Here is a 12,833-nt window from a genome sequence, read left to right as displayed (position 1 = left end):
GATGCCCAAGCTATAGCATGGGGAATTGCCAACAATCCAAAGCTATCTAAACACCTATGGCTTAGAGTGTGGGCCATCACAAAGAGCACAAAGATAACATAACTCCACAAAGGCCCAAACAGGCTATCGCCTAGGCATCACCCTTGTGGGAGTGCGATGACCTCTTTCTCCGGAGCCTTCCCAAGTTCCTGTCCCAGTTCCAAGTGGTTTACAAAGAACTCAGGTGACCATCTTCACAAGCTGCGGAACTCTTGCAGTTGTGACAGGACTTTAGAACAATGGGAGATTACGCTATCCAATTTAATACCCTTTCCTCTGAATTGCACTGGGGCGAAGACAGACTCCTCCATCGTCTGGCAAGGCCTGGCTGGAAGAATAAAAGATGAACTGGCCAGGAATTTCCCACATCGTTGGACTCCCTCATCACATTGGCACACCACATCTACCGGCGATTCCAAGAGCAGGCCCAAAAAAGCAAGGCTTTATGCTGCCTGGTCACCCTGGCGCCCTTCTTCCAACACCCACTGGCACCACCACTGGCTCCTGAGATGCCCGAGCACCCCATACAGCTGGGCCAATCCGGACTTTCTCCAGAAGAAAAACTCTAGAGAAGACAGCAAGGTCTGTGCTTATACAGTGCTTATACTGTGCTGGAAAAGGGCACATCTTTCTGCTGTCCTGAGAAACTGGGAAACTGTCGGGTGTCTCTAGGTTGCATTCCGTCCTCCCCTCAACTACTTGTCCTGGTTTCCCTTACCATGAAACAAACAATTTCAACAGAAGCGTTCGATTCAGGCGTCAGTAGGAACTTCATCCAAATTACTCACTATGTAGACTGGTGTCCACCATACAGAGGCCATTTCATTCGTTATACCATGGGCTGTGAACCCATCATCCCAGGCCTTCTCTAGCTGCAAAGACATCAACCAGTGATCAAATGGGAGGCACTGGATCTGACCCAATAGGGGGTCTCTCTGTTGTAACCACCTGCCTCTCTACTGTGCAACCCCCAGCTGTCTTAATAGTAGCAGCTACATTGCTAGGGCTCCTGCTGCAATATGCGGCATGCAAAGATGTTCCCCCCAAAATGCAGGCAGAGACCCTGCCACTGCTCCAAGCTCTCAATTGTGCCATTAACTTACTTCCGGATAAGATGCCACCTCGAGGTCGCATGTATCTGCTGCCTGCCCCAGAAACAGACGAGATGAGCAAATATATTAAAGAAAAACCTTGAACTAAGGATTTATTCGCCTGATGTCCTTGCCTGCCAGGCCAGGGTATTTCTTTGTGGGCAAGAAGAGCTGCTTATTATGCCTGTATATTGATTATCTGGATCTCAATGCCATCATAAGAAAAAAAACGATTCCAGTTTCCCTTGATTTCGGAGCTATTCGATCCTCTGTGGGGCACCCAAATATTCACCAAGTTGGATCTTTGAGGAGCATATAACTTTATCAGGATCTGAGAGGGCGATGAATGGAGATCGCTTTCACCACCCATGTTGGTCACTATGACTTCTTGGTGATGCTGCTTGGTTTTTGCAACGGTCCAGCAGTGTTCCAGTTTATGATGAATAAGATCTTCAAAGATTTGCTCTACTCTCACGTGGTAGTATACCTTGACATCTTGGTGTTCTTCAAACCCCTATCCAAACATTGAGACCAGGTGAGGAAAGTTCTCCAAAGATTCTGTGAAAATCACCTCTATGCTAAGTTGGAGAAGTGCATTTTCGAATGAGAGGAATTTCTTTTTTGGGACATATCTCCCCGTCAAGGGCTCAGTATGGATGTGGCCAAAGTGAAGGCCATCACGGATTGGCACCATCCAAGTGGGGTTCAAGGCGCTGAAATGCTTCCTGGGTTTTGCTAATTATTATAGATAATTTATTCCCAACTACTCCTCTGTGGCAGCCCCGCTTCCTGCATTAATGAAAAAAGGAGTGGACACCAAACTCTGGACCATGTCAGCCATCAAAGCCTTTGAACGACTTAAGGAGGAGTTCATCTGGGGCTAATGCTTGCACCATCCAGATCCCACCAGGCCATTATCTTAGAGGTAGATGCATCCACCCTTGGGGTATGCACTGTCCTCCTAACAAGACAATACCAAAGACACCCTGGTGACTTGCTCCTACTTTTCACGAAAATTTTCCTCAGCAGAGAGAAACTATACAATAGGAGATTGAGAACTCTTAGCAATCAAGCTGTCCCTGGAAGAATGGCGGCATCTGTTGGAAGATGCTAAATCCCCAGTGACTACACAGACTATAAAAACCTTAACCACCTGTTTTAGGTGCAGAGACTAAATCCCGGCAAGCCTGCCGATCTTTATTTATTAACCGGTTTAATTTTGAATTATGTACCGACTGGCTAACAAGAATCGACAGGCCGATGCCCTTTTCCCGATCGTTTGATGTGGAAGGGACACAAGAACCACCACAGTCAATCACTGACCCAGCCAGAATCATGGCCGCTCTCATGTATATTGTCCCCCCTGGGAAAACAGTATTTTTCTGACACCTGTGGCAAAAGGTACTGGAATGGCCCCATGACTCCTGTTTCTCTGGTCATCCCAGCATCACCCAGACTTTGGATCTTATAGTGCAATGTTACTGGTGGCCTCAGCTAAAAACAGATGTGCAACGCTATGTGGGGTCATGCCCCCAAATGTGCGATGCACAAAAGTGTCACAGCACAACTATGGGGGCTGTTGCAGCTGCTGCCAGCCCCCACAGAACCCTGGATCCAAGTGGCTACAGATTTTGTCTGTGACCTTCCTCTTTCTAGGGGCCACAAAACTATATGGCTCGGTGTGGGCAGATTTTTCAAGATGGCCCATTTCATTCCCCTTCTTGGGCTTCAGTCTGCTTCCAAACTAGCCAAACTATTTGTACAGCACATCTTCCGCCTACATGGACTACTCTGTCATATACTTTCAGACCACAGGGTCCAGTTCACAGCCTGAAACTGAAGAGCTTTGTGCCAAAACTTTAGAATTCCCTTAGACTTTACTTCTGCCTATTACCCACACAGCAATGGGCAGACTGAACAGGTTAACCTGTAGGGGGTTATCTCATGTTTTATCAGTGATTCACCAATTATGAATTATTATAACCATGTACAGGTCAAATTCTGACAGGCCCCAAAAGGCACTGTCACAGCAAGAAAGAAGACAGACTTTTATCCAGGTGAACTAAAACTGCACTGTCTCAGTGGAAATGAAGAACCTTTCTCCTGTTACACTGAAGGATACCTTATCAGATCTGTTTGTTTACATGTTCCTGTGTCAATAGGAGCAAAGCAGATAAAGAGTCAACAACTTAAGCTCCTAAGCAAATGTCAGGGAGGGCCAGGATACTGGCAAGACAACTTGGCATACAGATGTGGAAGTTCTCCCCCCAAAGAAATGGGGAGGGGGGAGGGGGGGTTTGAAGACCTACAATGCAGAAAAAAACCCTTCACCCACCATGAGGTTATGCATGAGGATATGCATATTCATCAGCTGGGAAGTATAAGACAGGAGGGCAATGAAAGAGAAAAGGGAGACTGAAGGATGACGCACCCCCCCCCCCCCCGGAGAGAGCGACCCTGAAACCAGAGAGAAAGAGGCACAAACCCTGAATGCAAACCCTGGGAGAAAACCTGGAGAGCAGATCCTAAGAGCGAGCCTGAAACCTGTTCTGAAGCATTCCTGAAAGCAAAAGGGGGGCCAGAAGCAGACCAGCACTCCCTGCTATCAAGAAAGGAGAAGACTAAGTGTGGCCTGGAGACTGGAGAGACGAGGTGCCTGATCAGGAGCAGAGAGTAGGATGGAGTCTGAGTCAGTGAAGGGCAAGAGCAAGTCCAGACAGACATCCGACAAGTAGCAGAGCCAGAAGCAAGTCTCCTTCCGGGACCACCTGCCTGCTCTGCCAGTACCAAGCCCAGGAACCAAGCCTCTCCCCTGCCCACATTCTCCAGCCCTCCAGTCAGAACCTGTTTCAGAGGTGAACAGAGAATATCGCCTGAAGCCTACACCAAGGGTAAGTAAGTTAGTCATAAGTTTTAATATATTTTAAGCAGTCTAAAGCATATGGCATGTGTGAATTCACCCATGGTACAGAACTTTCGTTAGGGTATAATGTTTAGTGACCAGGAATTGTTATTTTCTAAATGCTATATCCTGCCAAATCTGATAAATAAAAGTCTATTTCTGGGGAGAATATACGTTGTCTTCTTCCTGACTTAGGATCGCAAGTAAGGTAGGACGGCAGCTGGTAGTATCTAGTAGCAGACAGATCCCTGCACCCGTAAACCTGCTTACAAACCAAGAACTCAAGACCTTTCTATGGGCATACATCAATTTGAGACAAGACAACTGGGCCACCCTACACCCTTGGGCAGAGTTTGCCCATATTAATCATAACCTGTCCACTAGCTCCTCTCCCTTTTACCTTGCCTTCGGACGCCAACCCCAGATACCCAAGCCTCTGCCTACAACAGATACTTGTCTGACAATTACTCTAATGGCCAACAATGCCATGCCTTATGGCATAAGACTCATCACCTTCTATCCCAAACTGTCACTTGCTTCAAGGCCCAAGCAGATGATAAACAATGTGCGGTACCAACTTTGCATCCTGGAACCCTGGTGTGGTTAAGCATCAAGAACCTCTGATTAAGGATGCCCTCCTTAAAGTTTGTGCCACAGCAGGAAAGTCCCCGTGGCACCTATATCAGTCTACTTTGGTCCCCTGGTGCTTCTTGTTCCAGTATATGTTGCTTTGTTCCTTGCCTTGTTTCTGGTTTCTTGTCCAGTACTATGTTCTTGGTCCCGTGCCTTGCCTTGTCCTGTCTGGTTTATCCTTGTCTTGTTGGTCCGTCTCTGTTCCCTTGGCTTGCCATCTTGGACTTCAACGTTGGCTCTGGACTTGACCTCGCTCCGCCCGTTGGTCATCATGACCTCTGGCCTGTCTTCTGGTTATTCCATCTGCTCCGGGTCTCAACCTCGGCCTGTCTTCTGGTTCCGCTGTCTTTTGCCTATCCGGTCCCCGCATCATGCTGAATTCCGCTCAGGATTGCCCTAGCGACCCATGTAAGAACTGCTGGCCACCAGAACCCAAGACTTAACCTGTGTTGGAGGTGGCTAGTATAGGCGAAGATTCAGTTGGTCCCGCCTCTGGGTCTCTCTGCCAGCTGATGGTGTGGGCCTCCCCACTAGGCAACACCAACCACACCTCACAATCAAGGGTCCATAATCCCATCTAACCTTACATACATTTTGTTTCATTTTTGTGACAGTTTAGGTACAGTCAACAGTGTACAAGTCACATTTTTGTGGATAAAATGTTTCTGTAAAAATACATTTTAGTAAATATTTTTGTGAAGCTTTTCTGTGAAATTTTTTTTTTTTTTTTAAGAAATGGTTGTTTAAAAAACTGTCTTGAAAGGAGATTTTATTTAGTTTTATACGAACTCTTGAATTGAAGGAAATTTTCTAGAGAAATCTGTTCAGATATAAATGATTACAGTGATTCAGAAGGAACTATGTGCATATTTTGGAAATTCACAGCATTTTCTATGTAATATGTTTTGTGCAATAGTTATACTTATCCCTAGTGATCGATTTTTTAAGATGTTAATTGCTGTTGAGATTTTTTTGATTCTGTTTAGAAGGTTTATTGGTTGATTTTAAAACATATCTAGGTAATCCACAAGATCTTTTTTGATACTGTTGCTTCATCATCTTAATTCCCATTTATCATGTTTATTGATTTGACAATTTACTATACATTTTTTGTCTATAATCACTGCTCACACACTATTCAGTGATACTTCTTATCAAGAAAATGACTAGTCTACTTTTTATAGACTGACAAAATTATTCCGTGTATAAGGTTTCAGTATAATTAAATTCTCAGCTGATAGTTATGTAGCAAAGGAAGCGGTGTGGTCTTGCTATTATAGTATATAATTATGTCAGGAGAAATCTTGAGCAATGAGTTAAAATGTGTGTGACTGAGCAAATTACCCACCTATCACTAAGCAGTAACAACATTCTTCCTCTCCTCTTGCTATCTGAAACTTGCATATGGTTTTAGATGACAGAAATATGTTCCAAGTTAAACATCCCAAAGATGGCTGCATCTACAGCTGTGCTCATAAGTTTACATACCCCTGGAAGAATTTGTAAGATGTGTAGCATTTTAAGAAATCATGAGTGATCAGACAAAATAACGTCTGTTATTTTTCATGTGTTTCAAATTATACTATTATGCATCACAGAATCACAATCATTAAACAAACCATAGCAATAAGGGAAATAATAAAATAGTCCTATTCAAACCTTTGCCTACACTTTGTTCTTAATATTGCCACCTTTTGCATCAATAATGGCTTGCAGTCATTTGTGATAGTTGGGAATGAGGCCCTTTATTTTCTCATGTGGTAAAGCTGCCCATTCCTCTTAGCGAAAAGCCTCCAGATCCTATAAATTCTTGGTTTTCTAGCATGAACTGCATGTCTGAGTTACCCCCAAAGTGGTTCAATGAAGTTGAAGTCAGGAGACTGATGGCCACTCCAAAACATTCACTTACTTCTGCTGCAGTCACTGAAGGGTCAACTTGGCCTTATGTTTCAGATCATTGTCATGTTGGAAAGTCTACGTGTGCCCCATGTGCAACTTCCTAGCCGATGAATCCAAATTCTTCTCCAATATTTTCTGATAAGATGCTGCATTCATCCTGACATCAATTTTGACTAAATTCCATGTACCGCTGTAGCTCATACAACCACCAAAACAGCAAAGATCCACCTCCATGCTTCATAGTAAAGATGGCATGCTTCTCTTCATAGGCCTTGCTGACGCCTCTCCAAACACAGCATTTATGATTGTGACCATAAAAGTTCAATTTTGGTCTCATCACTCCAAATTATTTTGTTCCATAACTTTTTAGGTTTCTCTAGGTGCTGTTTAGCATACTGTAAGTGGGCTGTTTTGTGGCATTTGTGCAGCAATGGCTTTTTTTTCTGGCAACTCTATCATGCAGCCCATTTTTGTTCAAGTATCTCCTTATTCTGGGTGCTGAAACACCCACACCACTTTGTTTCAGAGAAGCCAGTATTTCAGTAGAAGTTGCTTGTGGTTTTTTCTTTGCATCCTGACAAATTTTCCTGGTAGTTGTCTCTGAAATCTTTCTTGGTCTATCTGACCGTGGCTTAGTATTAACAGAACCCATAATTTTCCACTTCTTGATAAGAGTTTGAACAGTGCTTATTGACATTTTCAAATCTGTGGATAATTTTTTATATCCTTTTTTTTATTTATAAAGTTGAACTCTATTTGCTTGCAGATCCTTTGCCAGTCCTTTTGCTTTCCCCATGTTTCAGTAACCACCAAAGTCAATGCAACCCTGGATAAAATGCACGAGGATTTCTCAAGAGCTAATAAACTCATTAGCTTCCTACACAGACAATAATTACAATCAAATAAGGCACAAGTGTGTATACCTACTCTTCCATTGCCACATCAACCTGTGTGTGTTGAGGCATATTATCAGCCCAAACATTCAAGGATATGCAAACTTTTGAACAGGACCATTTAATGAATTCCTTTATTGCTATGGTTTGCTTAACGATTGTGTTATTCTGTGAATCATAATAGTTTAATTTGAAACATTAAAAATAACAGATGTGTTTTGACTGATCACTCATGTTTTTTTAAAATGCTACACATCTTACAAATTCTGCCAGGGGTATGTAAACATACGATCACAACTGTATGTACCTAAAGCATCAAAAAACTGTAGACTGTATTGTGAATCTGTTTAGATGAAAGGCACTTTTCTAATTCCATATTATCACAATCACTGTTGCTGCCAAAAGGCAGGTAATTATATTCAGTTGCTTGAAGCATAGAACATGATGGCCCATCCAGATCTGTGCAGCTTTATAGTCTCATCTGGAACTTACCAACAGGAAACTGCTCAGCATCATCATCAAACATTGCCTCCTTTAATGCAGATCTGTTGAAGGATCCAATACTGTCCGAATAGTTGTAGGGGTTATAATCTCGCTGCCTTAGGGTTGAACGAGGCGGCATAGTGTTAAGTAATGACGTTTTGTTATCTAAAGCTGTTCTTCCTGTGTCAGCAGCGTCACCGCCTCCTCGTGGATCTGTCACTCCAAACCCACTACACACCTGGCAAGGAAAAACACAGATATATTCCTTTTTTATTATTTCAGCTTCCCTTTACTAAAAATTACGTTTATGCTGCTCATGAACTATTCAACTTCTCTAATATAAGCAGGGAAAATTAAAAAACAAACAAACCCCTCAGCTTCAAAGATATGAAACCTGTCATTTATCAAGGAAAACATAGCACAGGACCACCCAAGCTAACAAAATATACTTGCAAGATGTCATGGTAAGTCACTTAGCCTACTAGCCTTTGGCATGTCAACAATTTTCAGAACTCTAATTTGCTGTTTAGTCTAAATTTCATCAACACTGGTACTTGGTGGTTTATATCCCTTATTGAAAGAAATAATAATGCCTTTAATGTTGCATCCAGTCTGTTATATGTTTCCAGAGACATCAATATAGGAAAGGGAATCTTGAACTGGAGTCAAATAACTATGGAGATAAAAAATGTAGAACATTCTACTCCTAAGCACCAGTAACCATGTCTTTAGCTTTTGAAACAGTCAAGATGGTGCTTTCAGTGTGTTTGGAAAAATAAAGAAATTTTAACTGACCAATAATGCAAACTGGAAAACCCCTCAATCCAAGAAGAGATGGAGAAAACAGAGAACATCTTGAAAACTGTGAAACCATGAAATCAACCACCTCTAACACTACTTGCAACTTCCCTTCCCCACAAAAAAAAAAAATAAATCTGATTGGGCTTCCAACCAGGACAGCATGCTAAAGGTTGAAATTTTATATCTGTACTGCTGAAAGCACAATGAAGTGTTGTTAGATACAATCAGTGCTTGGTAGCTCATAAGCACGAAACAGAGAAGAGAAGCCTTGAGGGAGATGGATAGCAGAAGAGAGCAAGGAATGAGAAAGAATGCAGGAACAGTACACAATGAAATTAGAAAAAGTGCCTTTGAAGAAAACAGGGTTGGGTGGGAGAGGAGTTGAGAGAGACTGGATTAGGGAGGGTAAAGGAAAGACAGATCTCAGGAAAAAGGCTGTTTTGGGGAAGACGGAAGGCTAAACAGGCTGGCGGGTCGCAGAGGAGGACAGAGTTTTGAGCAAAAAAGGGAAGAAGTGGAGTACGGGACAAAGAAGATGGCTGAGGAAGCAGAAACAGCTCTCTGGAAGAGGAATGGGAGACGGGAAAAGAAATAAAGGGAGGTTAGATATTTTAAAAGGTAAGATAAGGTCTAGGAGTGATGACAATGAAAGATTTGAAGAGATGCTGCTGTAGGCAAGAGAAGGATGGATAAACAACATACAGGGTCATTTTAAAAAATGTGTTAAGGTCCTAATGTGTGTTGCTTTTGAAATAAAAATCACAATGCAAGGTAGAATGCAAATTTTATTTTGAGTATGCAAGTTAATGCAAATTAGGGTCTCCCATCACAAATTATGCTGATTTAACACACATTAATGAGTGATTTAAAGTCAGAAATAACACTTTTTTTTGTGTTAGAGGGGCAAAAAATGTTTATTGTTTGACCACGACCGTTACCGTGGATCATGGCTATTATCGCGTGCGATACAATGAGATCTTCTATGAGACACACCTACCAAGCCCTCTTGGACCAATAAAACCATCTTTTCTTACCTGGCCTGCCTTCCTAAAGCTATTATGTTTGGGGCTAATAACTTGTGGCACAGACAACAAGATCCATCATCACAATAACAGGCAAGGGAAGTTCAAACCCCTCTTAGAGAAGTCCCTGCACCGAAGCCAGAGCCACTGGCCCCAGAGGGAGAGCATTGGGGCCCATGGCAGCACTTGGCACGCAGGTGGGCAAGCCGGAAATACAGGAAGGGCATATTTCCTCCAAGAACCACATTGCTGGTCATGCCAGAAGATTATGTGGTTAGTAGATATCGCCTCAGCTCTCAGGCTATCTTGGATTTTTATCAAGAAATCAGACGGGATCTGGATATGGAAAGATCCCACGCTATACCAAGCCTTACCAAACTCTTCTCCACCCTGCATTTCATAGCATATGGCTCCTTCCAAACAACAAACAGTTGGGGTCATCAAGGGAAAGTCCTAAAGCTCTTTTTCCCACTGTCTGGGCAGGTATTAGACTGCATTAATCGTTACATAGCTTTCCTTCAGGACAGACAAGACTTGATGGATATGAAGAGAGGCTTTTATGCCATTGCCAACTTTCCAAATGTTCAGGGAGCTAATGACTGCACTCACATAGACATCATTCCAGCTCATGGCAGGGAGATCTAACGCAACAGAAAGTTCTTCCACCTCATCAACGTGCACGTGGTCTGTGATGCTCAAATGCGCATCCTTGATGTGGTGGCCCGGTAGCAATTAGGCAATCAGGCCTGTTTGAAAATTCTGAGATTGGCCTCCATAGTGATGGTTGGCTCATAGGTAAGACAGATGTTTCTTTCTCTATTTTCTCTCTGTCTGTGTTCTTCCAGCAAACAGCACAGACATGAGGGGCTGTGGGGAATGTGACAGCATTGGTTACATGACAAGTGGCTTGTACAGGTAGGTCTCCAAGCCATTGCGCCAGGGCTCGGCTTTCTCTCTCCATGCTGGAAAGGCGTGCTAATGTGGCATGCTCAAACAATGTACTTGCCACAAAAGCTTTGTAGGTGACCAACCATTACACACTTTGTACGGGTTTCACTGTAAATAAGTGACTTTTCCAATTCTCTCATTTAGAGCAGTTGAAATTTCACTTGTTAATCACACCCTTTTATTGTTCACACTGCAGGGGCTCCCAGATCAGGTGTGTCCTGTTAGTGATCACTCAGTCAGGATGTCTGGACCATCTCATAGGTAAAACAGAAGCTGCGGCCTGTGCATTTTGGCCCTAGCATTTTCACTGTTTCAGGGCAGTATCTCTGGAGGACATACTGCAGTACAGCCAGGGGCTTGCACAATCAAACCACGAGGTGGATGTTTTTCTGCTATATGTGGCAGCTGTGATATACTGCTTCAGGGTTTGATGAGTGCTAGAAACGGGCAGTGATAGGTGGGTTGTGAGTGACATGCACACATTTGGTAGGAACCCCACTTCCAGTTTCCCATTCTGGAAGGTCTGACACAGCATGAGCTATAGTGTTCATATGTAACAGAAAGAGGCCGCATGGACTTTGGGTTAGAAATAGGCTTTTAAGGCTCATGGTAAGCTAGAGCTTAGCTTCTACCGTCTTCGAGCATGGCTTAGGTTGGCAGTAATATCAGAAAGTCACGGTGATGTGAATGATGCAGCCCTTCTCTCTTTGCCGCAGGAGATTCAGGATATGGTTGCAGGACCTGGCTTCTCACCCCCATAGCTATTCCCAACACGCCGGCAGAGATGATGTACAACGAGGCCTTATGTTCTACCCGCTATGTCACAGAATGCATCTTCGGGGTTCTCAAAAGTAGATTTCACTGTTTGGACAAAACAGGGGGAGCTTTAATGTATGCCCCACTCAGAGTAGCAGAGATAGTGCTGCTCTGCTGTGTATTCCATAATCTCGCTTTGTGCCATGGTATCCCAATAGACATACTTCCAACTCTAATCGAGGATACCCCATGTCCACTCACAGAGGCCAAGGACACCACGCTGACTGGCAGCCAGCTTCGACAAAGCGTCATACAACACTACTTTGCCTGTTACTCCTCAACTACTCCTTCCTTCCCCTTCCATGGAAGCCAACCCAGCAGACTGTTTCCAGCTGCTCTCCTCTCTTTTACTCACTGCTCTTCTGTCAGGCTTAGTGTGTAACAGAAATCATGTAGGCCTATATCTTGACAATGGAGCAAAAGACTACAGTAGAAAAAGTGTTCTCAAAGTAAACATTACACCAAAGACATGTGGCTGGCCTAATGTTTTCTGAGTGACAGTGAGTCTAAAAGAGCCATGTCTCACAATAGTATTTGCATAGGACTGGCAACACAGTGTATATAGCTTGCGCTGTCTTGCTTGTTGGCCCCACACCTTGTACCCTGTCCTAGGCCTCATGCATGGGTGAGATAGTGGCATAGGTATGAGGGAACTCCAGCAGGGTCTTGAACATGGAGCCCAACTGTACTAGAAATCATATAAATCAGAAGTAGCTCAGCTAGTTAAAGACATAGCCTAAAGCCAGAGGTTGAAAATTTAAAGTATCAATTATAGACTTGCCATTTATCAGCCACATTCTCTATCTGACATCTGTGTGCATCTGAAGATATGCACCTGTACATCAGACGCATTGTGTCACATGGGCCTGCAAAGACACAGATGATAGCATTGGCTCAGCTGTTTCAGAGGTAGTACTGATATCGGACTGCTGACCCAGCAGCCCTTCACTTAAAGCCTTTTGGAAAGCACTTGTCAAAGATAGAGGCAATGCGTAACCTTCTCACAGGTCACTGCAAGCTAGCATAGGTCATTGGGGTTGCACACTACCATACACCACTGGGCCTTGCTACAACTAGATAAGCAACCTGTCAACCCTCATGTACAGATGGAGAGAGCTTTGGCCCTTGGGCTGACATGTTGGTTATGTTAGCAGCTTGGGGAGGCTAGGCAAGGATGCTAGTCTATCTGAAAGCTGGATTGGGAATAGAATGTTGTTATGCGTTCACATGTTTTTGAAAGTCACCTCTGAAATGGATAAATCAGAGTAAGTTGGGTGATGAATATAACAGCACCCACATGTCACCT

General features: G+C 43.5%; 1 protein-coding gene across 20 annotated transcripts in view; it reads right to left on the bottom strand.

Annotated features, from left to right (window-relative positions):
• Positions 1 to 12,833, bottom strand: part of CLASP2 (cytoplasmic linker associated protein 2) — a 963,528-nt gene that overhangs the window by 90,361 nt on the left and 860,334 nt on the right. For all 20 annotated transcript variants that reach the window (XM_029589622.1, XM_029589627.1, XM_029589623.1 and 17 more), the window contains one exon: positions 7,950 to 8,178. In XM_029589622.1, the coding sequence (XP_029445482.1) occupies positions 7,950 to 8,178 (229 nt within the window). The remainder of the gene's footprint in view (positions 1 to 7,949; positions 8,179 to 12,833) is intronic.

This window comes from Rhinatrema bivittatum, chromosome 2 (genome assembly GCF_901001135.1).
Source record: "Rhinatrema bivittatum chromosome 2, aRhiBiv1.1, whole genome shotgun sequence".
NCBI lineage: Eukaryota > Metazoa > Chordata > Amphibia > Gymnophiona > Rhinatrematidae > Rhinatrema > Rhinatrema bivittatum.
Note: the sequence above shows the minus strand (reverse complement) of the source record. Positions and strands in the feature narration are given on the sequence as shown.